At 34.1% G+C, this 27,398-nt stretch overlaps 1 protein-coding gene across 3 annotated transcripts in view; it reads right to left on the bottom strand.

Moving 5' to 3' along the window:
* The window catches only part of poe (E3 ubiquitin-protein ligase-like protein poe), an 801,929-nt gene that overhangs the window by 561,730 nt on the left and 212,801 nt on the right, over positions 1-27,398 (bottom strand). For all 3 annotated transcript variants that reach the window (XM_090405892.1, XM_090405894.1, XM_090405895.1), the window contains exons 19-21: positions 24,632-24,720; positions 21,182-21,407; positions 17,040-17,121 (exon numbers count right to left, since the gene is read on the bottom strand). In XM_090405892.1, the coding sequence (XP_090262018.1) occupies positions 17,040-17,121; positions 21,182-21,407; positions 24,632-24,720 (397 nt within the window). The remainder of the gene's footprint in view (positions 1-17,039; positions 17,122-21,181; positions 21,408-24,631; positions 24,721-27,398) is intronic.

Below are 27,398 nucleotides of genomic sequence, written 5' to 3'. Positions count from 1 at the left end.
TAATAAATTACTCTGGATTTAGAGGAAGATGTTGAAAGTTTATTTTTCACTTGGTTAGAATATAATAAATTTAGTTTAATCCTTTATCCAAGTGTGAGCAAACAAAGTTTGCGCCTGAAAGTATCTTCAGAAATGGGGTAAGGTGGTACAACACCAGGACGACTCCTTGTAAAGGTGGAGCAAGCTACCAACACTCCTAACTCAGTATCTCCCATAATGCAAAACATGTTTTGCATTATGGGAGATACTGAGTTAGGAGTGTTGGTAGCTTGCTCCACCTTTGCAAACATGTTTTGCATTATGGGAGATACTGAGTTAGGAGTGTTGGTAGCTTGCTCCACCTTTGCAAGGAGTCGCCTGGTGTTGTACCACCTTACCCCATTTCCGAAGATACTTTCAGGCGCAAACTTTGTTTGCTCACACTTGGATAAAGGATTAAACTAAATTTATTATATTCTAACCAAGTGAAAAATAAACTTTCAGATGAATAGAGTATTCCATTAAAATTTTTAGAAGGATTTTAATATTGCTATCACCATTACACTTCTGTCTGAGGCACATTTGGAAAAATCGCCAGAATTTTTAGATAATATAACCATTGCATAGTCCTCAAAACCACACATAAAACAAGCAACCCTTATCAGCTACCATCTGCGTATCATCATCATGAAATTACTGACATTTACTCTAAAGGGGTGTACAGGATTTGATAGTAGCACATGAAAAATTTACACCATTACTAAGTTGCTATCTACAATTTTCCTCCAAATCAATCTATTACCTGTCAGGGCTTCAACATAGTCAGATTTTCTATTTCTATCTTCTAAGGCACTTTTTACCATATCAATCCACCTATATCTTGGTCTTCTTCTAGGTTTTATTCCTGCCAACCTGGCAGAGAACATTGTTTTGCTTAATCTTTCCTCTCCCATTCTGTTTAAGTGACCAACCATACCACCTGAGATTAGCTCTACTAATGCATTCTTGGATGCTGACAATGCCAAGTTCTTTTATAATATCCTCATTTTTAATATAATATTGTCATTGATGCTATCTGTTCATTCATGCCCATAATCTTTCTCAGGACTCTCATATCTGTGGTCTCTAGTCTTCGGTCAAGTGTTTTACTTCTATCTCAGCTCTCAGATCGATAAGTTAAAACTGGTTTGAACACTCTACTGTATGCCGCTAATTTAGTGTTTTGACTAATTTCTCTTATTCCATATAAATTTATTCGGCTGACTTCCTACCATACCATTGTCTATTTCCATATTTAATTTACCACCTTCACTAAAAATGGTGCGTAAGTAGCTGAAATGTTTTACTTGTTCTATAGGATCCATTTGAAAGACAGTTGATATTTTAAATGCTTCTGCCTATTTTCATCATCTTTGTCTTGTTATTGCTGACCTTCATACCATATCTATTACAACAATTATTCAATTTAGTCAGGGAATCTTGCAGATTTGTAGTGGATTTATTTAGAAGTATAATATCATCCGCATAAAGCAAAAAGGTGATATTAACATCTCCAATTTTGATATCAGGTTTAATACCACTTTCCTTCACAATGTGATTTGGAGGAAAATTGTAGATAGGAAGTTAGTAATGATGTAAATTTTTCATGTAGTACTATCGTATCCTGTACATTTTTTCTTGAATAATTTTGTGTATTGTAGTCAACAGCTCACATCTGAAAGCTGCTCAACTTTTATTCGCTTTAAAACTTTCTTAAATGTTCTTCTTTTCAATATGAAATTCAATTTTATCCTGCTCAAGATTAAATGGTGATCACTTCCAATTTCAAATCCTCTGTACACTGTAGTGTCCTGCACCAGAGAGAACACATCACTATCAACAATAACATAGTCAATGAGACTTTTCTTATTCCTAGCCTCTTCTCTCCATGTGAATTTGTGCACATTTTTATGTTGGAACATGGTGTTAGTAATAACCAGTCAATGTCCTGAGCAGAAATCCAACAGAAATTTGCCATTATTATTAGCTTTGCTCTTTTCTCCAAATTTTCCCAAAATATTTTTCAATGTCTGACAATCATTTCCTACTCCGCTATTTAGATCCCTAACAAGGACTAACTTTTCATTTCTAAAGCCTCAAAAAATTCCTCCACTTCTACCTTAGTAGAAGAACCTTTTGTGGGACCATAGGTACAAATAAGTCTCATTGTCCAGTTCCCCATTCTGATATTTGCCCACGTCACTCTACTTGAGACTGCCTGCCAGTCAAGAAGATTAGCCTCGTATTTTGTGTTGAATACTATGGCTACTCCTTCTTTTCCTTGATTGCTATTGCATGAATATAACATTTTGTATTTATTACACAGATCTCACCAGTTTTTGCCTTTTTTGTTTCAGTCACCTGTATTATATCAATCTCGCACTTATCCGATTACAGTAACCCCCTGACTTACGTAAATTCGCAGTTATGTAATAAATCTTGAAAATCACAACTACTAGCACGTATGAACATGTTTGTGCCTTTGACATCCATTGCAGTATGCAACAACATAATGTTAACTAGACTCGGCATTCACAGCAAATGTAACAAATAGTAACAGGCAGTGACATGTTTCCAGTAAACGCCGATAGCAGCAGAGGGAAAGTGCACAAAAGCCGTAACATTCAAACTGAAACCTACCAATTAGAAATAAGGACTCCATAAACAATTCCACCTTTCCCCGACCGGTCAGTAGTCCATTCCTTGCGCGGTTAGTTTAGTCACTTGTTTATCACTGTTAGTGTTTGTTGTTTATTTACCCTTAAAATGGATTCGAAACACAAAACCGAGTGCACTGGTAATAAATCTACAAAATAAATCTATAAAAAATCTACAAAAGTGAGATGCCACTCGCAACAACGTCAAGATGACAACTCAGATGACCCCGACTATGCTCAGCCTTCAACATCGAGAGGGGTAGAAGTTGCTAGAGAACAGCATTTCTCTTCATAACCATCCACCACCATCGCCGACTCTCCCACTACAGAGTGGTCACAAGACATTTTTTTATTTGAAAAGTGTTATTTCAGTTTGTTTTTATATTCTTTTATATATTTTTCATACTTTTATAGTTTATATCCAAGTAAATACTGCTGCATGATGTTTCATTTATAAAGTAATACTGTGTAAATAATATACTGTACATATCTGTATATATACACACATATAATAATAATAAATACTGCAATTTCTTACGAAGTTACACTTAAGCAATTTACAAATTCGACTTATGTAAAATTCAAGTTATGTCAAGGTTTACGGAATGCATTACTTACGTAACACAGGGGGGATACTGTACTCAGCTAGCTTCATTTCTTTGCCATTCAGGCTTCTTATGATGATAGTACCAATCTTGAACTCTGTTGATATCAAGTTGAGGTGTGCTTTAGGGTTTGTTCCAGTAGCTGACTTTTCGCTGTTTGCCCTGGTTCCCTGGCAACAACAATTGGGGACTTGTTTAACCACGTGACACCCCAGCTGGCATGAAATTCTATCATGTTGTACCATCATTTTTAATATTTTGGTTTAAGCCAATAAGAATACAATTTGGTCAGCTTAATCCCAAATTGCCAGCCCATCCTTGTTCGTTCAGTATCCAGGTAGATACCTAACAGGGTGCACCACGAGAAGGTGAGGAGTGGACATTAGGTCAGAAGCTCTGGTCGTTTCTCCACATTCCTTTAAAAGCTATGTGGAGGTCTCCTTTCAGTTATACAGCTCTGACGCTTAACCATCTGCACAGAAGAACTTAAAAACCACATCTAAATCATGGCTATGGTTGATTCTCTGATGCTATTCACATTATTTGGTACTCTCAAACTACTGGTATCTTCCATCACACACTATTTTCAAATAATTATCGCTCAACAGCTGCATAAATTCCACTGACTTTCCTCAACAAGAATGTTAAAAATGGATTTTGGACATCCGTTCTCTCACTGAATAAGACTTTCTTCATACATGCAACTCTAAATCCATTCAAGTGCAATCCATCAGATATATAGAAGCCTTTCAGACACCCTCTGTCCAAAAAGAAACCAAACTTTTCGAAAATAGAAGGAACTAGTGGCGCCACCTGTCTTTTTGTTGCCGAAAGTGGCAACCTTCACTAGTGTTGTATGAACTGTTTATGATATTTGTTTCATTAGAAGCCGAGTTATAGTGCCAAGAGTGATAGTGTGTTTTGACAAATGGTCGGAAATAGTGTTTCAAACAGATTACTGCGATTGACTTTTGTGTTAAACTTTGTAAAAGCTTTTCCGAAATGCACTTCAAAAAGCACACGATGATGAATGCTCACCCCGTACTCAAGTTTACTAGTAGTTTAAGCGATTTCCAAGTGGTCGTGAGATGCTTGAGGACAACGAAAAGTTGGGCTGTCCAAAAACTGGACTAAGTGAAGATAACATTCAAAAAGTGTATAATTTCATCAAAGAAAACCCAAAATCGTCTGTGAGATTGATTGAAGATGAATTGGGGATTCAAAAATCAACCGTGCACAACAATTTGACCGAGAGTTTGAGCCTTCATAAATTTAATTTGCAATTTGTTCTCCACAAATTGCCCGATGACCAAAAAAAACGTATCGAATTGAACACTGCAAGAACCTCATTAAAACCACTCGTAAGGACTCAAACTTTCAAAAACGTGGTGTTTTGAGTATGAGCATGAAACAAAGCACCAGAGTGCTGATGGAGATCACCAGAAGAGGGCATCCAAAAAAAAAAAAAAAAAGTCGCTTGGAGAAGTCAGAAGCAAAGACAATGCTGATTTGTTTCTATGATTCCAAGGGCATTATCCACAAAGAATTCGTGCCGCCTGGCCAAATGGGGAGTTTTATCTCCAAATTTTGAAGCGACTGATAGCAAGAAGTCATCACGTACGGCATGAGTATAGTGATGCAGGCAGCTGGTCACTTTTGCACGATAATGCACCATCTCATCGTTCGAACACTGCGAGAGTTTTTGAGTAAAAACCAACTTTGTGTGTTGGATCACTCGCCGTATTCACCTGATTTAGCACCCCACGACTTCTTTCTCTTCCTCTTATTTAATTTGCCGATGAAAGGAAAGCGATACGAGACCATTGAAAACGTTCAAGCGGCTGTAACCACGACCCTCAACAATATCCCCAAAACTGATATAAAAAACTCATTTAACAAATTAATTGACCATGCCAAAAGCTGTATCGAAGCTGAGGGAGAGTATACTGATTGAAATAAATGATTTGAATAATTATAAGTGGCCTGTGTTTTATTTTCTACCAAAGTTCGGTTTCTTTTTGGACAGAGGGTGTACATCAAATTCACTCCAAACATTTAGAAAGCTTACACCATTCTCCTACACAGACTGATTTGCAATGATACTCCTTCTAAATTCACTCACACATGCTTACAATTCAGTCTTGCATCATAAAATTTATTGCATGAATTCTGTCAAATTTCTGATTTTTATTTAAAAGGAGTTTGTTTTCAAAAAAAAAAGTTAACAAGATCATAATGAAGAGTTATATTTGAGTAACGTAAAAGTTACAATAAATATCATTGTACTATATTATTCTTCTACTAATAGTTTCAGTATATACAGATATGTGATATGGCCACACAGGTGTATCTTGTGTTTGGGCAAATTATTGTTCCTTGTTTAAATTTTTTTTCCCTTCCTTTCACTTGTGGATGTATATAATGCTTTAATAACATTTTTATGCACAAATATATGTGCTTAACTGATGTAGCATTTGTTTACATCAGTTATGCAAATGAAAAATTTAGAATAATTTTCATAAATGAAAAAAAGCTAGAAACACTGAATGGTTATCTTTTCTTTTCTCTATATATATTTTTTATGACTGGCAACTACTGGTTTAAAGTATGCCTCATCACTAAATTTAACAATTTAAATCTTAGTATCTAATGTAACAGGTTTATAAGTTTCTTCTTTTCGCTAGAAGCAAGAATCCCCTTACTTTGAGTTTTATCTGACATTATTAACAACAATTAAATAAAATAGTTATAAACACTTGATAATTCAGCAAAACACCAACACGTGCAGTGAACATGATAAGAGGATAAAGGGCAAGTGACCAAGAAATTGGTTGTGAAAAGTTCAGAAAAGGTATGATATGATTGAAAATTTCAATTTACTGAAATTTTAGAGAATTAATACAGAGAAAATTTTTCAGAATAGGTCTGGTGGTAGGAGTATTAACCCTGCGGAGGTCGTGGCCGAAAAAATTGCAGCAGAGGTTGCGCGTATCTGAGAGATACATTCATTACTAGTATGTGCTAAAATGCGATAAAACTTTAAAAAAAAATACGGCAAATAAAATACATGACTGTTTATTTATTTTCAGTTAAAACCTAGAAATTATTGAACAAAGAAAAAACACCAAAACCAATACTATACTGACATCGCAGTTCACGGTATCTCTCAGATACAATTTACTATCAAATATCACTTTTGCATTCGACTATCATTATCATCATCGGACTCGAGTAATAAAATCGATGAATCTCTTCAACATCTGAATTTAATTAAAATTAAAAGAAACACACATTAACCACAGTGAAAATTATTTACCTGTAAATATTTCATCCAAAGTATCTTAGGACATCATCAGTACAGTAGTTTAAACAATAATAGGAATAACATATAGTTAGGGTGCAATCTGACAGAAGTAAAAAAAAAAAAAATAATAACAATAATTATTTTACACAATTTTGTATGACAATTTCCCATACTTTAGGAATAGTAAGAACATCGCTGTGGTTTAAATTTGGTCTGTGTAGTAAGGCTTCAGAACTTTCTTTATATAAACGTTCATGTTTATATAAAGATCTATGTAAAAGTTTAGACTTTTCCCAATGGATCCTATGGCTTGGATTTTCAATTCCGTGTTGAGAGAGGACAGATTTTTGCGGTTTAAAAAGATGAATGTGGTCTTGATGTTCTGAGATGAGTTTCTGAACAGAAAAAAAATCTGATGGATTATCCAGTCGATATATTTTTCCAGCCATTTTCAATGATAAATAAAAAAAAATAAAAAAAAATAATAATAATAAATAAACCAATACTATACTGCCATCGGAGGTCGCAGTATTTCTTAGATACAATTTGCTATGAAACATCACAAGCCTTTACATAACACATGTTAAACCAAAACTGACCACATAAACAGTGTGCAATATCCCTCGTAATATATGCATGCACAGCTATTCATGACCTCCAAGCTATATACTGGATATTTGTAAGAATATTTATATTAAACAATTTGTTTGTAACTGTCAGACCAATTACGACCTCCACAAGGTTAAGGCCCATCTTTAGAAACTGAGCAAAAGTGTGGTTAGCAACGGCGTGAGAACTAGATTTTTGATTTTTTGCTTGGAGAGTGGCAAATGAGTGGAATATGTTGCCAGAGTCTGCTGTGGGTGCAATGCCAGTGAATGCACCCACTCAATATCTATCATGCTTCAAAGTGAAGCATGATAATTGCAAATATTGGACAACATTAGGCATAATGTTTAGAGCCTCCCTTGATGAGTCTATGGGCTCCAAGAAGTTTCCATGTAATAATCCTGCATGGCATTCAAGAATCCCCCCCCCCTCATGTTACTTTACCTGAGAATAACTATCATTCTATAATAAAAAAGAAATCTACCAACCATAGAATACTGCTCTAATACCCGGGATTATACTCAGAACATTCTTAAAAATAGTTGACTCAGTATACAAAAATTCTCAGTTAGGTAGATTAATAACCTGATTCTCTTTTAAATTTACTCTGCTCTTTTATGAAGATGTTCAGCTTGTGCCACTTGCATTTTCTATAAAACTTTTCATAATCACATGTTAATCAGAACTGGCAACGTAATTCCTCCACTATCATCCAAATCTGTCAAAACAACTGCAGCAGCTGTTCAATACTCCTTCATAGCTGTAGAAATTTTTCTGCTTTCCATTCACTCCGTCTTTTATGAGTCTCCCTGTTATGTCATGGAAAGTACAAACAATAGGTCCTCAAATCTAATCTTAAGTTTCTTCTTGCATCTCAACTCTCCCGTCCATTCACAATCCCAACAGAGGAATAGATTTTTTTATGTGAAGAATTGTTGGTGAGGGAAACACATTACCAGAGTGCGCCATGAATGCAAAGGATGTAAATGATTTCAAGGTTAGATATGATAGCAAGCAGCTGGTTGAGTGAGCGTTACATGATGACTCTACTTACAATCATGCGACACCCATTCAATATAATAATAATGTATAAGAGGCTGAACAATCCCTCATGCATGAGATTATCATGGAAAATTTTCCTACACCACCTTCAATTCTAAAAAGAAATAACTGTTTTCAGCAAAAAAATCTTGTATCTTGAAATAATTAACAGATTTAATTAACAGTAGAAGCAATTTAGTGGCATAATAATATAAAAGAATCAACACTTCTGAAGTGTTACCATAAATTAGTAGCGGGTTTTGTCCCTATACTTTCCCCTCCCTCTTAAATTAGAGCCTAAACCAGGATATAGCATGCCAATCAATAGTAATTCTCCAATAGTTGGAATAAAAAAATTTAAACAATAAAAACAGAGCCAAAGAATGCTTTTATTTTCATATTAAATAAAACAGCTGATAATATTTTTTTAAACAATAACATAATTTCAAGAAAAATCTTACTTTGAACAACAGCATATAGTAAGAGAGAGAGAGAGATTATTCATGAAGAAAATATCAGAAACTAAACTGAAATAAATGTCTCATGCAAATATCAAACTTATATGATGATACAAAATTTTTTTAATGTACTTAAATCTGAAAGTGTGAATATAGAATTCACAAAAATATTTATTATACATATATTGAATTATTAAGTGTCTATATTTATGGTTATAAATTTTCTTAATTTATCATAAGATAAACTAATCTCATCTCATATGGTGGTGGTGGCGGCAGTTTAAATTCCCAATTTTTTTCCTGAGTTACTATTACAATAAAATCTCTCATAACCAGCACCCAATTAACCGGTAATACCAAAACAACAGCATTTTCGAAGGTCTAAATTTAAGCCTATGAGATAAGAAAAATATGCAATGGGCTTGCATTCTGGCAAGATTTGCTGATCAATGTTCATCTATGTCAGCACATGATATTATGAAACTTCATTGTATACCCAGTGAATTTTTAAAGCTCTGGCGACAATCTTGTAAGCAGGCAGATTCAAAGTTATATTATGTCGTCACACTAAGAAATTCACAACAACTTTCATGTGATAATACATACTGTAATTTTTGAATGATGTTTAAATTTGATTTTGTGAAATATAAAATTACGTGTATGTGTTTTAAATTTAAAAAATTCCACACGATTTCTGATGTTATTTATTTAATTATGGTCGGCAGATCGAAAAACACAACCAACGAACTTCGCATGCTACAATTTCTGCACATGGCATCACAAAACATGAACAGGCATGTTCTCGAAATATATATTCAATTATCCGGCAAAATCTCGTATCTGGAATCAGCGAATTCCCGTTGTTGCCGGTTATGAGAGATTCTACTGTATTATGTGACACATCCATTGAAGGACTCATCACTGCTGTTGCCCCTCCTCCTGCAAAACAAACTGGCAACAGAGTATAGAAATGTTAATAAACAAACCAACAAGCAAAACAGTTCCTTAGCCTATCAGAGCACTGATTAAGTTTATATGAAGCTAAGTTCCTTGTTCATGACAGTGAGCCTAACAGATAAGACATGATCAGAAACAATAAGGTCCTTCAAACTGTAAGATTTGTAATTAATTGCTTTTTATTAAAGGAAATTAGTCATTTCTTCAATTATGGAAACTATTTATTAAATGTGAACTGAAATCTTTTCTATTATTGTTTAGTGTAGTTGTAATTATTCTCATCTCTTAAAGGGAATTAAAAAAAAAAAAATCAGGAGCATTTCAAAGTTGCATAAACTGAAAGTGGAATTAAAAAATTTTACTTTCATTACTTATATAAAAACTTGCTAGCCAAATAAAATAAAGTATGGGATGCTAATGCAATCTGATGTGAAGTCAACTGCCACCACATACAAGCAGCCTAGTCATGAAAGTATTTATAATTATTATTATTTTACGGTATCTCCATGGCATCCAGAGAATCATCATGCGAGACCCAAACTAACTATTATATATATAAAACTTATCACATGTTCCCTTAAACTCATTCACCCTCAGGAAACTCAACTAATTCTGGCAACCCATTCCACTCATTCACCACTCTCCTACAAAAAATCTCATCCGCACACCCTTACTAACTACACTGTTACACAACTTCCACAGATGACCCCTAGTTGTCTGACTATTGGTCATATAGTGAAAAATTTTATTTGCATCAATTTTATAAAACCCCTTTAATATCTTATATATTTCTATCATGTCTCCTCTTTTCCATCTATCAAGTGAACTTTGTAACCTAAAAACACCTTCAACCTATCCTCATTGGGAACATACTACAGACCATACATACTACATACTACAACCTCCTGATCAAAGAAACCCAGGTGACCAAATCTGAGCACAGTATTAGAAATGTGGCTGAATCATAGCCTTATAAAGAGGGATAATAATTTCCCTATTTTTAATTGTTAGCGAGTTTTTAAACACATAGGTAATCCTTTAAGTTATTTTATCAACTTTTGCAATATGCCCCTGAACTTCAACTCTCTGTCCACCATTACATGAAAATCCCTAGCCTCATAAGCTTCCTACAATCCATTACCATTCACTGACAATCTCATTTCTGCCCAAAATGACAATTTATTTAAATCATCTTGCAGGAATATCTACATCACCTTTATCAACTATTTCTCTCCCTAATTTTGCATAATCAGCAAACAACTGGATCCCCACCTTAAATCTTTCCCTATATCATCAATATACAAATTAAGACTAGTGGCCCTAATACAGAACCCTGAAGTACTCCAATAGTCACCCTCATTTTCCTCGATTTCATTCCACTATATATTACTTTCTGGCTATCTATTCTAATGTCAGCAACCCTAATCCATGCTGCTAGCTTCATATTCATTCTGATTTGCTGCAACTTTATCAATACTTTTTCCATGTGGTATTCTGTCGAATGCTTTTGCAAAGTCCAGCAGTAATACGTTGTAGCCATTTCCTTTATCTAATTCTACTGTCACTTTATTATAAAATGTGAACAAATTACTAAGACAGGATCTATCCTTTACAAAGCCACTTACTATAGAGTACTGCATTCCCATCTACTCAGTGTTGGATTTTACTGTTAAATTTCAAATCAACCTTATGTTTGCTCATGCTTTGGTAAAATTAAACCAAGAGTTTCGGTTTTATAGCATAAATCAATGAAGAGCTTGTTTGTTAGTAAACTTCATCATCAAATTCCTGATATGAATCCAGACATATAAAGGGTCACTACTCAGATCGGTTTCGAAACCGGTCTAGGTATGTAGTGACCCTTCCTTTAATGCATAGCATTATACATGTCTGCAAGGAGATGTGCTTTGCATTATGGGATATTAAGGCAAGCGATGAGAAGTTATACCACCTTTGCCACCAGTTGGCCCAATCCTGAATATATTTTGTATTTATTATTAAAAGAACATGTAAGGGGTGCTTAAGGGTCAAAGCTGTATAACTGATAGGATGATGAGAGACCATCACATCCTTTAAAGGAATGCGAAGAACCGACCAGGGCTTCTGGCCTAATGTCCAATCCTCCCCTTCTTGTGGTACATCTTGTTGGGTATCTACCTGGATACTGAACGAATGAGGATGGGCTGGCAATTTGGGATTTAGCCGACCAACTTGTATTCTTATTGGCTTAAACCAATATAGAAAATGACGGTACAACATGACAAAATATCATCCAGTTGGGGTGTCGCCCGGTTAAAGAATGCCCCAGTTGTTTTCGCCAGGGAACCAGGGCGAACAGCGAAAAGTCAACTACTGGAACAAATCTGAAAGCACACCCCAACTCAATATCACAAGAGTTAAAGATCAGTACTATCAACATAAGAAGCCTGAATGGCAAAGAAATGGAGCTAGCTGAAGAATTAGATAAGTACCAGATCTACATAATAGCGGTGACTGAAACAAGAAAGACAAAAACTGGCGAGATCTTTCTGAGCAATAAATACAAAATGTTATATTCAGAAAATGACAATCAAGAAAAAGAAGGAGTAACCATAGTATTCAACACAAAATACGAGGCTAATCTTCTTGAATGGCAGGCGGTCTCAAGTAGAGTGATGTGGACAAATATCAGAATGGGGAATTGGACAGTGAGACTTATTTGTGCCTGGTCCCACAGAAGGTTCTACTAAGGTAGAAGTGGAGGAATTTTTTGATGCTTTAGAAAAAGCAATTGACACAATGAAAAAGGAAAAGTTGGTCTTTGTTGGGGATCTAAATATCAGAGTAGGAAATGATTCTCACACATACAAAAATATTTTGGGAAAATTTGGAGAAAAGAACAAAGCTAATAATAATGGCAAATACCTGTTGGATTTCTGCTCAGGACATGGACTGGTTATTACTAACACTATGTTCCAACATAAAAATGTGCAGAATTTCACATGGAGAGAAGAAGCAAGGAATAAGAAAAAGTCTCATTGACTATGTTATTATTGATAGCGATGTTTTCTCCCTGGTGCAGGACACCAGAGTGTACAGAGGATTTGAAATTGGAAGTGATCACCATTTAGTCTTGAGCAGGATAAAATTGAATTTCATATTGAAAAGAATAACATGCAAGAAAGTTTTAAAGCGAATAAAAGTTGAGCAGCTCTCAGATGTGATCTGTAGACTAAAATATACAAACATTATTGAAGAAAAAATGAAAGAGCTTGAGAACAGGAACCAAACCTTGGAGATTCAGTGGCAAGCCTTGAAGAAAATCTTGATTGATTCAACCAGAGAGGCATGTGGTGATGTTGTCTGCAAGGATAGAAAATTCAGAACTCCATGGTGGACACAGGAAATTAAAGAGGCAATGAAGGAAAAGAAGAAGCATATCAAAAGTTCCTGGCAAATAAGTCAGCTTTTGCTCTTAGAGAATACAGAGACAAATGTAAGAAAGCGAAACACTGTGTAAAACTAGCTAAACAAAGTCATGGGAGGACTTTGGCAAGAACATAGAAAATAAATATCAAGAAGGTGGCAAAATATTCTGGAGGTTGTTAAAGAAGCTTAGAAATGGAAGAAAGAGTGCTGTAAAAGGAGTTAGAGATGATAAAGGTGACATGAAAATGGAAGAAAAAAGATATCCTTGAAGTATGGAGTAATTACTTCGAAAAATTGCTAAATGAAACAAGCAGTGACAGCACAGTGCTAAAAAACACTGACCAGGCATGCAGTCAGGAATACATATCCATATCTGAAGTAGAAAAAGCCATCAAAGGCTTGAAATGTGGAAAGGCAGCAGGAGTAGATGATATTCAACCAGAAATGCTGAAGTATGGTGGTATAAAAGTCTTACAGTGGCTATACTGCATGGTTCAGAAAGCCTGGACAGAGGGACGAATTCCCGATGATTGAAGTAGAGCTCTAATAGTACCCATATATAAAAAGGGAAATAAAACTGAATGTGAGAATTACAGAGGTATTTCCCTACTGAGTGTTCCTGGCAAGATATATATAAGTATACTTGAGAAACAGTTGAGAAGAATTGTGGAAAAAAAGGTTGGTGAAGAATAAGCTGGATTCAGGCCAAATAGAGGTTGTCAGGATCAGATCTTCACTTTACGACAAATAGTTGAGAAAGTATGGGAATATAACAAAGATCTGTATTTAAGTTTTGTTGATCTGGAAAAGGCATATGATAAGGTACCAAGAGAGAAGCTATTCAATACGCTACAGTTATTTGGAATCAATGGGGCATTATATCAAGCAATACTTAGTCTTTATTTGAGTTTTAAGTCAGCAGTTAGAATTGAAGGAAGTGCAGGAAGATGGTTTAATGTTAAATCTGGTGTGAGACAAGGATGTACATTATCCCCTCTGTTATTCATTATCTATATGGATCACATTATGAAGGAAAGTGGTATTAAACATGATATCAGAATTGGAGATGTTAATGTCAGCTCTTTGCTTTATGTGGACGATGTTATACTTCTAAATAAATCTGCTACAAGTCTGTAAGATTCCCTGACTAAATTGAATAACTGTTGTAATAGATATGGTATGAAGGTCAGCATTAAAAAGACAAAGACAATGAAAATAGGTAGAATTGTTGAAAATGTCAACTGTGTTGTGAACCTGTGGAATAAGTAAAACGTTTCAGCTCCTTAGGCACGATTTTTGGTGAAGATGGTAAATTAAATATAGAAATAGACAACAGAATCAACAAAGCTGGCATGGTAGGCAGTCAATTGAATAAATTCGTATGGAATAAGAGAGATTTTAGTTGGAACACTAAATTAGCTTTATTCAAACCAGTTTTAACTTATGGATCTGAAAGTTGGGTCAAAAGTAAAACACTTGACCAAAGACTACAGACCGTAGATATGAGAGTCCTGAGAAAGATTAGAGGCGTGAACAGATGGCATCAATGGCAATATCATTAAAAACGGGGATATTAGGAAAGAACTTGACATTGTCAGCATCCAGGAATGTGTTAGCAGAGCTAATCTCATTTGGTATGGCCACTTAAACAGAATGGCCGAGGAAAGATTAGCAAAACAAGTGTTCTTTGCCAGGTTGGCAGGAAAATGACACAGAAGAAGACCAAGATATAGGTGGATTGATACGGTACAAAGTGCCTTAGACGATAGAAATATAAGATCTGATAATGTTGGAGGCTTGACAAGGAGTCTTGACAACAGACTGATTTGGAGGAAAATTGTAGATAGGAAGTTAGTAATGATGTAAATTTTTCATGTAGTACTATCATATCCTGTACACCCCTTGAGGGTACATGTCAGGAATTTGATGATGAAGAACATGTAAGACCACAGTAATAACTTTTTAATTAATAAGGTATAGATATTTCATACTAAAACTAATAGTACATCTTCAGTGTCACACAAACAGTTATAGGAATGGAATACAGTAACGAACATTTGGTGGATCACCTATTAAAATACAATTGTTGCTGCGTGCTAGGAAATGATAGAAAATAATAATTAATTAATATTTAAGATAATTGTTTTTTTCATTGATTATGTAAAATAAAAGTTTCCCAGATCTTCGAGAGAGAGAGACAATCATTTCGGTTTAAATTCGGTCGGTGTAAAATAGCTTTATCCCACTGGATATTATCAGTAGTATTAATACTGTGTTGTGCTAGACCAGATTTCTGAGGTTTATTGTATTCAATATAATATTGATGTTCTTTAATTCTTTTTTCCACAGAAAGGCCAGTTTGTCCAAAATAAGAAACATCGCATTCACATGGTATTTGGTAAACGCCAGCCAAAGATAGAGATGGAAGTTTATCTTTTGTAGAAGGCAATGAAGAAGAAATTCTGCTGATAGGAACATATGTGGGGGAATCAATTGGTACTTTTTCAAAATTCAACCTGTAGATTCTGAGATTCCTGGAATGTAAGGGATTGGAACTCTGTGAACTGTTGAAGAAACCTTAGGAATCTCAGAATCTATAGGTAGAATGTTGAAAAAGTACCAATTTATTCCCACGTATGTTCCTATCAAAAAAATTTCCTCTTTATTGGCTTCTACAAAAGTTAAACTGTCATCTCTATCTTTGGCTGGCATTTACCAAATACCATGTGAATACGATGTTTCTTATTTTGGACAAACTGGCCGTTCTGTGGAAAAAAGAATTAAAGAACATCAATATTATATTGAATACAATAAACCTCAGAAGTCTGGTCTAGCACAACACAGTATTAACACTACTCATAATATCCAGTGGGATAAAGCTATTCTCTTCCATAGATGCATTCAAATATGAACACCTTTTTAAAGAAAGTTGTGAAGCTATTTTACACTGACCGAATTTAAACTGAAATGATCGTCTCTCTCTTTCGAAGATCTGGGAGACTTTTATTTTATGTAATCAATAAAAAAACCAATTATCTTAAATATTATTTATTATTCTCTATCATTTCCTAGCACGCGGCAACAATTGTATTTTAATAGGTGATCCACCGAATGTTCGTTACTCGTATTCCATTCCTATAACTGTTTGTTTGACACTGAAGATGTACTATTAGTTTTAGTATGAAATATCTGTACCTTATTAATTAAAAAGTTATTACTGTGGTCTTACATGTTCTTTTAATAATTATACTATGCCACAGGTACCTCTAAAAATAAATATTTTGTATTTATTGCTCAGAAAGATCCCACCAGTTTTTGTCTTTTTTTGTTTCAGTCACCCATATTATGTTGACCTGGTACTTATCTAATTCCTCAGCTAGCTCCATTTCTTTGCCATTCAGGCTTCTTATGTGATAGTACAGATCTTGAACTCTGGTGATGTTGAGTTGAGGTGGGTTTTAGGATTTGTCCCAGTAGCTGACTTTTCGCCCTGATTCCCTGGTGAAAACAACTGGGGCCTTGTTTAACTGGGAGATGCCCCAGCTGGCATGAAATTTTGTCATACTGTACTATCATTTTATATTTTGGTTTAAGTCAATAAGAATACAATTTGGTAGGCTAAATCCCAAATTGCCAGCCCATTCTCGTTGATTCAGTATCTAGGTAGATACCTAACAGTGCCCACCAGGAGAATATGTGGATTGGACATTAGGTCAGAAGCCCTGGTTGGTTCTCTGCATTCCTTTAAAGGCTATGTGGAGGTCTCCACCTCAGTTATAAAGCTTTGACTCTTAAGCACCCCATAATAGTGAACTTTTAAAGTAACAAAGCTAGATAGCATATTTGTTCAAGGAATGAATTCATTCTAGAGAATATTTGTAAATGTCATAGGAATATTTAATATAAATTTCAAAATAGTAATGAATAGGAATATAAATAATCAATCAAAGGGATTTAGATTGATAAGAATTTAAGAACATACCTGATAATGAATTTATGTGAGATGACTGAATCGAGCAGATGTAATTTTCTGATGGAATTATATCATTTCCATAATCACTTCTCTAAAGTACGTAACATAAATAAGTCAGGTAAACATTTTCACTCCAGAACAATTTAATTTTCAAAACTTTGAATAGATCAAAAATTAAAAATATGCTTTTGCATAATTAATAAAGATGTTAATTCACTAATTCAAATAGCATGGATAACTACTAACTAATAAATTTATAATTTTTCAGGAATGTTCTGTTTAATTAAACAAGCCATTTAAATTTTTTTTTTTTTTAAAACATTATGATGCATTTCCAAATACTCTCTAATATTTTAATGGATTTAATGATGGGAATAAAAGTGAAATAAAAAAGAAATAATTTAAAACTATCCTTACTGGCCTCACATGAATGTGCAGCAATCATCAGTGTATTAAACTATCTGCCCAATCTGTGGGGGCAATTATAATAACCAAAAAAATTATATTTATCCAACTTCAGTGAAGAAGGGATATATGTGGAATTACAAAGCCAATGATCATGAAAAGCTCAGGAGACAACTACAAGCTATAGCATAAAAGAGGAGTTCAGTGGAAAGGAGACAGATGTTACTTGGGAACTGATAAACAGTAGCAACATTCCAAAGGAGTAAAATGGATAAATGAAAAGTTTAAGCATGACATCTGGAAGAAGACACTGTGGAGGAAAAACAAGATGAATGTTTAATAATCAGTTGCATGAAGAGTACAACGAACAGGCTGAGAGGGTAACTTCATTGGTAATTGCACCAAAAGTGCAGTATGAGAATAAATTAGCAATCAAGCTAAGAAAAGTCCTAGTGAATTCTTTCAACATGTGGTAAGTAAAAGAAAACTTACTATGGGAGGATGATGTTAATTAATGACCCTGGCAGACTGGTAACTGATTCAGAAGATATAGTTGAGGTAGTCAATGAACTTTTTTTTTTCCTGTGTATTGTATCCTCATGAAGCATCATGAGAAGCTGGAGTGTAGAGGATATGGTAGAGGAGGAACTGATGATTAGTGAAGAGGAAGTTTATAAGGAATTAAGTAAAACTGATGCCAATAAGGCAGTAGGACTTGACAACATATTGCCAAGTGACTTGAAAGAATGCTTTAGGGAATTCATGGCATCTTTGCTACACCCGTCTAACACAAGGTTTGCAACAAGGGCAAGTCTCAAAGGAATGACAGGTCGGAAAATTTATTCCATCTCAAGGGGGGTGGAATAAAACTGAGGCTACAAATTATTGGCCGAGCTATGTGCCCGAAGTTAAGGTGTGAGAGATGATGGTGGGACTAGGATTCAGAAATGGGTTGATAATAGCAGTATTCTGCTATTATCCACTGTGACAAATTCACTAGATAAAGATGCATATACAGTGGTGTACTTGGATTTTTCAACAGCCTTTGACAGGCTGCCACATGAAGCTGGTTGTTAAACTGAAGCAGATGGGATTAGATAACAGACTAGTCAGTTGGATAGTTGATTGGCTGTCAAATAGGTAGCAGCAGGTTGTGTATTGGGGAGCAGTATCCCAAAAGAGGAAGGTCGCTAGCAGAGTCCAGAGATCTTAGGGAAATTATTGTTTAACTTGTGTGTTAATGACATTGGTACTGGTCTAACTGGAGATATAGAGCTGTTTGCTGATGATACAAAACTAGGAAGAATTATGAGAAGTAGAGCTGATGATGTGGCCTTGAAGGAGGTTTTCGAAAGACTATGTGAGTTGGCAAGTGAGTAGAGGTTTCAGTTTAATGTTGCAAAGTGCAAGATCCTGAAATTTGGTAAGAAAGGTTGGGATGCAGAGTATACAATTAGTGGGAAAATTTTGAAGGAGATGAAAGAGATGGGTGTAGAGAGTTATGGTGGAGAAGTGATTGGTGGTGAATGAGCAGAAAGTATATGAGGAATTAAGTAAACTTGGTGTTAATAAGGCAACAGGACTTGACAGTATATTGTTGCTTGTCTGAAGGAATGCTCTAGGGAATTGACAGCACTTTTGGTGGTTATGATCTGGGAGTGATGGTGGACAGAGACTTGAGAGGTCATAATGCTAAAACTGTAAGAACATCGCAATGGATTATGACAATGATCACATTGCCATATATTCTATGATCTAATATTCTATATATTCTATGGTGACACACACAGCACATGACATTCACTCCAAGAATTGGAGTGAATGCATACAAACATGCATTCTTTGTCCATTTTGAGATTTTGGAACATTTGCACAATTTTATATCATTAAAAGCAAATTTTGGTCATTCATTATCATTTTATGAATTGGTGAATTTAAAAACTTCATCAATTTGAATATGAAACTTTGTATCACTGAATAAGTTAAAAAGGTGAACACATGGTTGCATTGCATGCTAAATTAACAATGGTCTATTTAAATGTTTTGTTATAATTTTAAACTTTTTTTAAATTAATATGCAATGAATATGTGTTTATGTTTTTTAAGCATGCTATCAAAACATGCATCTTTTATATTTTAGTTTTCATTAAAGTGCAATATACAACTGTTTATTTTTACATGTATATTTTTTTGATCAGAAACACTATTTTTACATATTCTTTAATAAAACACCATCTATATCATCTTTAAGAAATGACTAAAAAATTAAAAAAAATTCCTACTGATTGTCAATTGTGAAATATGTAACTGCTGTTTTGTTTTTTTGATCCCAGTCACAGTCAGTGGACATCCATTATATTACACTGTCGTTTATGGTTTGGGAAAGATTTTTAGAGTAGAGCAATTTACAAACATGTCTCCCATATAATGAACTTCCTCTAGAACATGCTGTTTGGAAATCACATTTCTTACCATCAGGTTCAGTCCTATGTACTATTTAAGCTGGCCAGTGTTACTACTTATAACTGTATCCTCAAACAGGAGAGGTTCTAGGTCTTCCTATATGTTTAGCATTTCCATGCAATGTAGGGCACAACATAAGAAAGGAGAGAGGAGAGTGAGGACAGCAGCTGGAAGACTTGCTCTGGGGATCCCAAACATGATAAGAGACACTTCAAGCTTCTTATAAACATGGTGGTTATGTTTTACCAACAATACAGGTACTTACTATTTAGGATATTCAATTAATTATCTTATAAATATACATTAAAATAAGAAGATATTTATCTGTACTAGTATCTTTAATTTGAAAATAAGAGTCTGAAAAGCCTTAAAGCTTGATACACCAAAACTATCTAATAGGGTGGCTAAATTTTCTAGGTCCAAGATTTGCAAAGGATGTTCAGATGTTCATTAAGAATAGTCCACCTAAACAAGTCTTAAGAATTGTTCAGATAGTTGCAAGATATTTTCTAAAAAATTTAATTATTAAAAACACATTCAGATACATATAATTATACTCACATTATTTGGCTATTTAATTACTGCTCATAAAAGATTTACTTAGGTTGGGTCTTCATTTCTCTATGCATGTATGTAATAATATATGTATTTATAGGTTAAGTAAAATATTATATATGTATAATTAATTTTAAGTCTGTTAGATAAACACAATAAAAACGAAAATTTCTCCAGAAGCTGCAGCGAACAACCTCACAAGCAGCATGTGGCTCGTGAGCTGGAATTTGGACAGTGCTCCTATATAATAAGATTATATAGGAGCAGTATTAATAAAAAAAATTATTTTTTTAAATATTAATAATAAAAATGAATTTATCTGTTCCTTTTACTCATTATTACAGAATATAACTTGGGATTTTCAAGTATTCCTATATATATATATATATATATATGATAAAGATACCAAGCTATTTTAAACCTGGTTTTACTCCATTTTCAAGTTTGCGCCTGCAAGTGTTGCAAGTCTAGCTGACCCTGCACGTAGTGCAAGACCAAGGCAACTCATGGTAAAAGTAGAATAAAATACTTTACTTTCTATATATATATATATATATATATATATATATATATATATATATACACACACACACACACACACATTGCATATTATTCTGAGGGTAAGAACTCCTTTAACAAGTCTTAAGAATTGTTAATCCTTAAGTCCCTAAGAAATCCTTAATTAAAGCAATGAAAATATTTAAATTAATTATCAAAATACTTCTTACCCATGAAGCTGTAGTTACACTATAAGAATTCCACTTATCCAAAGCACTCTGAAGCGATGGTGGCAGAAATGCAGCTACCGCAACAGCAAAGCTAGAAATTTTGGTGCAACTACCTGATGATATCTGCAGAACAATATTATATGCCTGAAGAGTTTTTTCAGATAAAACATTTTCAGGTTTTCCACTCTCAGCTTTAGAGTCATTCATTTGATAAAGAATAGTCCACCTAAACAAAACACGATATAAAATAAAAAACTAGGTACACACACACACACACATGTAAGTATGCATACATTTTCATATCAAGATATCTGCTTGCTGGATTATTTGGAGAGAGAAGAATAAGAATAATTTAAAATGAATAACTTTGGAGATTTTAACCAAGGAAAATCGTATGTAAAATTTAACCAGAAAAGAAGTATTCTGCTATTGTGAAAGTTGTAAATCTTAAGAAGAGTCAAAGTTTTAATAGATTGTATTTCTGGTGAATTATATCAATATCTAGCAGATTATAATGAATTTGGAATGGCTGTTACACCAGCTGCTGGTATGTTATAAAGTGGCAACACTGTCACTTATCTATTATTTCATTAAGAGTTTTATTTAACGTAACATAAGTGTCATATGCAATCATTTCCACAACAGTTATTTTAAAGGAAATCATTAAAAGTTTTAAAGTTGTTTCCCTCCTTTTAAACTCTTTCATAACAGATTCCAGAACTAATTCATTTTATTAATAACTGAAAATTTCAGGAAATTATATTTATCTAATTTAATATTTATTTAATTTATACGTAATAAATAAATAAAAATACAAAAAATAAAATAATAGAAAATGATTTTAAACAATTCCTTAGCCTGCCTGTGGTGCTAGTTTGCAACCTTTTGTGGGTGGGATACACAATCAGTATTCTGGTATGAATTTTTTTTCAAGTATCTTCATTAGGAGATAAAGGTAAATTAACACACATCTGCACAGGGCTTGCATGTCAGCAAGCCCAGGCTGTTCAGGCTCATAATATTTGATATAAGACTTATGTTCTTTGCAATGAATCTGATAAACACCCAGAAAACCAAAAGGAGAATGCTTGTCCTTAAGAGATTTGAGAACAGTAAAATATTTCTGGAAGGATGAAATGTCATGGTTTTGGAATACAAGTTATTCCCTCTTGAGCAGTAGAGGCATTTTTTGATGAAGACATCCCTTCAGCGATTCAATAAGAAAGCTAAATGCATTGGAATTATTTCTGCACAAGTTTGTCTGAAGAACATAAAGAATGGGCATCATGTATTAAGGTCTTGATAGTCCAAGTTTTTTGAAGAAGATGATAGTGTAATTTTGCATGGTTGTAATGGTCTGTATAGGTCGTCTTCTGAAAAACTGACAACAAGAATTAGTAGATCCAAAAAGGGTATTTGAATATCCTCAACTTTCTGGTGAACCAGATTCTGGTTTGAAGTGCATTTATTTGGAATACAAACTGCTTTAACTCAGAAGAACCGTTTCAAATTGCAAAAATATAAGCACCCTATCTATACCAATGTGCAGGGCTAGGAGAAACATTGTTGAGATGTCATTTGGTGTTCCAAAAAGTTTGCACCAGTTGAAACACATTACTGTCCATTCAATATGCTGAATGAAAATTTGTTTTGAAAAGTGAAATTCTTCATCAAAGGTCTTCCAATGTTATGATCAGCCTTGACATTGTGTCTTTGTTTACTAACTTTATCAGAATACCATAGAATTACCCAAGCAAAATTTTCCATCGGATATTGTAAAACTATCTGTTTTGTTATTCACTCTGCACATTTCATTTTTCAAAACAAATCTTTCTGATCTGGCTCCCATTGATGAGATCTCAATAAAGGTAGAAACCAGTCTGGGTAGTGAATGACCCTTCCCATAATGCAAAACATTATACACTTCTAAAAGGAAGTGTAAGGAAAAAGGAAGTGTATCTTATACATGTTTTATAGAAGTATGCACTTTCAAAAGGAAGTGTATAATGCCTTTCATTTTTTCGGTGTCTGTTTATTCTAATTTTTATGAACTGTATAAAGTTAGGCTAGACTCAATATATATTTAAATCGGTTCTAGTAAATTTCTTATGATACATATGTATTGCAAAGATCAATAATTGCAAAATTTTTTTTTCAATGTCTCAAAGAAATAAAAATGCTCTATTTTTTTTAATAGAATACAATCCTGAGTTACAACTAATCACAATATTTATCACAGTAAGCCACTTTTTTTTTCTAACATAAGTGAATTAATTAAGCACCACAATGAATAAACACCACCATTTGCTTATGCTGCACACAATTCCAATTTAAATACAGCTAAATAAAGGTAATATTTTCAAAAAGTTGCTGAAGCTATTTTATTACAATACATGTATAAAATATAAAATTACAATATATATATACTCCTTAAAAGTTATTCAACTCCACTGTTAAAATAAATATAATAGTTTCAAAAATAGCCAAACCCTAAAGTTTATGCTAACACATGGAAGAATAGGAGCAGAAATTTAGCAACAAAAGATTTTAGAAAATGACTTGCTACATGTGTATAAATATGAAATTGTACTCCAGTTTCAAAACTCCACCAACAGGCTGTACAGCAATCTCTTGCATGAATGTATATTACTCTTTAGGTGGTAGATGAATTTCATCTCCACTAGGCGACGTGATGGTCTCAAATTGTTTAATGGAGAACTAAATAGATTGATAATGTTTATTTAGTCTCTTTAGAGTAAGATTTTTAAACTATCTAACCTTTACTCCCACCATCCAAAGCACAAGTTACTTTAGGTTTTGTGACTGGAGGATTATAAACTTTTACTAATCATTTTATATTTTTAATCTTAGGCATTAACTTAATTATTTAAATCTACTTTATTTAAATAATGTTTATTTTTTAAACTTTCACTAATCATTTTATATTTTTCACTTAATGAATCTACTTCATACCTGTGAACAGCAGAAATAATTTCTGAGAATAATAAAATATATCCTAATTTGACATGCTGATGTTTTGTTAAATGCTTCTTCTTTTTTTTTTTGTTGTTATTTAAACTAACTTCATCATATTTAATAAATAGGCTAACAAGAAAATAATTTGATGTCCTTTTCTTTCACTATTAAAAGTTTGCCAGCATTACAACAAAGAGCTAAAGAATACTAATTTTTAAAAAAAATAGGTCAATGTAGCAAGCTTTGCTTATCCTGTCTTTGTTTATTAACTAACAGCTAACATTAAGTAACATAATATTACAAATGGGCATCAAATATTACAGTGTATATTATCTAAATTGTTCCGTGCTATTAAAGGAAATGATCAAACCAGAATAGTGATGTTCATTTAATTAATTAAAGCTTGATAACTAAGTTACATTTGAACTATTCAAAAAATTAACAGCTGTATAATAAATCATTCGCATTCCATACCTAATATAAGCTGTATATGTTTCTATCAGCTTCAGTAGCACTGGTAATATATCATGAACAAGTTCTTTTGCTTCATTATTATTGTCATTCTGCAAAATACATGAAGAGAAAATCATATATATATATATATATATATATATATATATATATATATATATATTATTATTACAAATGTGAAGTCATTATTAAAAAGAAACTCTCTATGATTAAAATATGTGATATAACATTATCCATTTAACAAGACCACTGATTGCAAACCTTTTTCTAGCTAGTACAGGCATAGCCTGGTCTTACAACACATTAAGTTTCAAACCATACAGTAAAGTTTGTCATATATAGCTAGCTAATCACTGTTTCCCCCTGCCAAAAAAATTACAATAAAGGGCTAACACATGAACCATAACATCACTAAAATACTAAAACATGTAGAAACTGTTACAATAAGTTAAAAACAGAAAATGTGGAACATGGAAGCTTGCACAGAACAGTTATTGTTCAGTGATGCATCACAATAGTTGGCAGAAAAGTTTTTAAGCCTGAATGTGCGAGAAGATCTAATGAGTGACTTCCAAATATCACATAGAATCATTCCATGGATTTTATTGAGTACACCTTGTGAGAGGATGACCATAGTAGATTCTATTATGTTTGGGCAGTGAAGTTGTCCCCATAAGAAAGGTATGGAGCTCTTATCCCATTCAATTCTGGATGAATGGCTTATACATTTACTATTCATAACTATTATTTTTCAGAATATTATAATAACTTCAATTAAGACTGTATATTTTAGAAATGTTATATTGCCATCATCAGGAATGATATGTGCACACAGGCACTAACACTGGTAAAATAACAGTAAAGAAAGTTACCAAAGCAGGGCCTAGAGTCCCAAATGGCACCTCGTAGTGGGCTAAATTGTGGTCTTGATCATTGAGCTGAAGATCTGAGGATGAGTGCTTCCCAATTTACACCTAAGTTTTATGCACCCATTTTTGTTGAGGTTTGGAAAGTTTCTCAGGCCTGAGGCAGATTCCAGGAAAAGCCTCTCATATTTGTATTTGTTGCAGTGCAAAAGAGTGGCCTTCTTCCAGCATATCCTGTGGCAAGTGTCCAAAGCAGAGTCAGCAAGTCCAGAACAGCTGACCTGCCTGTTTGTGGCTGTAGGACATGTAACTGCAAGGATATGGCAAGTCTAGGGAATGTAGCTGATCTTTGATGGAGCAGATTACAGATACTAATTTTTTATGTGATCTGCAAGTGATTATAAGGTTGTATATTGCTTTAGGAATTTTGTTAATTTTTCGGATGTGTGCAGGATTAGAAATTTTGTGTAATTTCTGCTCTGAAGGGGGGGGGGGGGTTGCAGTTTATAGGGTTTTAATATTTTGTGGATTTTGTGATAATTGTAGCCATTGGCTAAGAAAGTCTTGAGAATGGGGTCAAGTTCAGTGGTTAGGGCAATGCTATTGGAACTGATTAATTTTGTCTTGTTTTATAATAGAGTTTTTATAATCCCATGTGATGTGGCTGCTGGTGGATGTATCTACCAGTATGCATAGGATTTCTGTAAAAAGAGAATGCCTGGAATCCAACCGGCTAGCATGTAATAGATGCTAGCCAATGCAACAGTCAACCCTTTCTAGAGTGTCTACGAAGGGTTGGCTGTTGCTGTTTTTAACTTTTCTAAGGTAAACTGGATACCAATTATTTAAATATGTTAAGAAAATCTTCAGAGTATCCAAGCTATGTGGCCAAATGGAAAACACATCATCTACATAACATAGCCTTTGGCAAGGAAAATTCTACAAACATCTGCTCACTTATGTCACACACCTCTGGATAAGCACCATGGAAACGTCTGGCAAATCTGTAGTGGTTGCACTAGATATCTCCAAGGCTTCCGACTGGGTCTTTCCTGTGACTTCTTAAGTGGGTCGCCAGTTTTCTCGCTGGATGCACATTGCATATGATGGCTAACAGTTCCCCGTCAACTAATACTGGGGTTTAACAAGTTTCTGCCCTCTCACTCACCCTGTCTCTTCTATACATCAATGACTTGCTTCAGTCGACCACCAATCCAATACCCAGTTTTACTGATAACAGCACAGTACATTACATTCATTGTTCTCACTTGACAAACTTTGCACCAAACAAACCACAATTCACAGCAAAAACCTCCGTAAGCCTAAATTCTGATTTCCAAACTATTCTTTGACGGGGCTCAGATAAACTCCACACTCATAAGTTTCTCTTCCTCCTCCACCATTCCTACTGCTGCTATATCCTGGAACATTGAATTTTTTGGGAAATGTGTTTCCCAAAAAATACAATGCTCAGCTCAGGTGTTCAAATTCAATATGAACAAGTTTCTTGTTTCCCAATTCTCTTCCCATACATGGTGCTAACGTGCCATAGGTTGACTAACCTATAGTACATTGGAGGCGACAGCCATGGGTTCTCCACCCCTGGCCAACTTCTTCATGGAGACCTTTGAAGAAAGAGTCTTAAACTCTGTCAGACATAATACAACTGTCTGGCTACACTACGTAGATGACACATGATCTCTATTTGGCTCCATGGCCTGGATATCCTCGACATTTTCTTAAACATTTAAATAATCAACATCCTAGGATCCAGTTCACCTAAAAAAAAAAAAAAAATACAGTCTCACCATCCTAGATATTCTGATTACATACTAGCCAGATGGATCCCTGTTTACAGAAGACCCATACATACTGGATACATCTACCAGCAGCCACATCACTTT

This window comes from Typopeltis vanoorti, chromosome 15 (assembly GCF_054136105.1).
Source record: "Typopeltis vanoorti isolate ZY-2024b chromosome 15, IOZ_Tvanoo_1.0, whole genome shotgun sequence".
Taxonomy (NCBI): Eukaryota; Metazoa; Arthropoda; class Arachnida; order Uropygi; family Thelyphonidae; genus Typopeltis; species Typopeltis vanoorti.
This window is presented reverse-complemented; position numbering and strand designations above follow the sequence as displayed.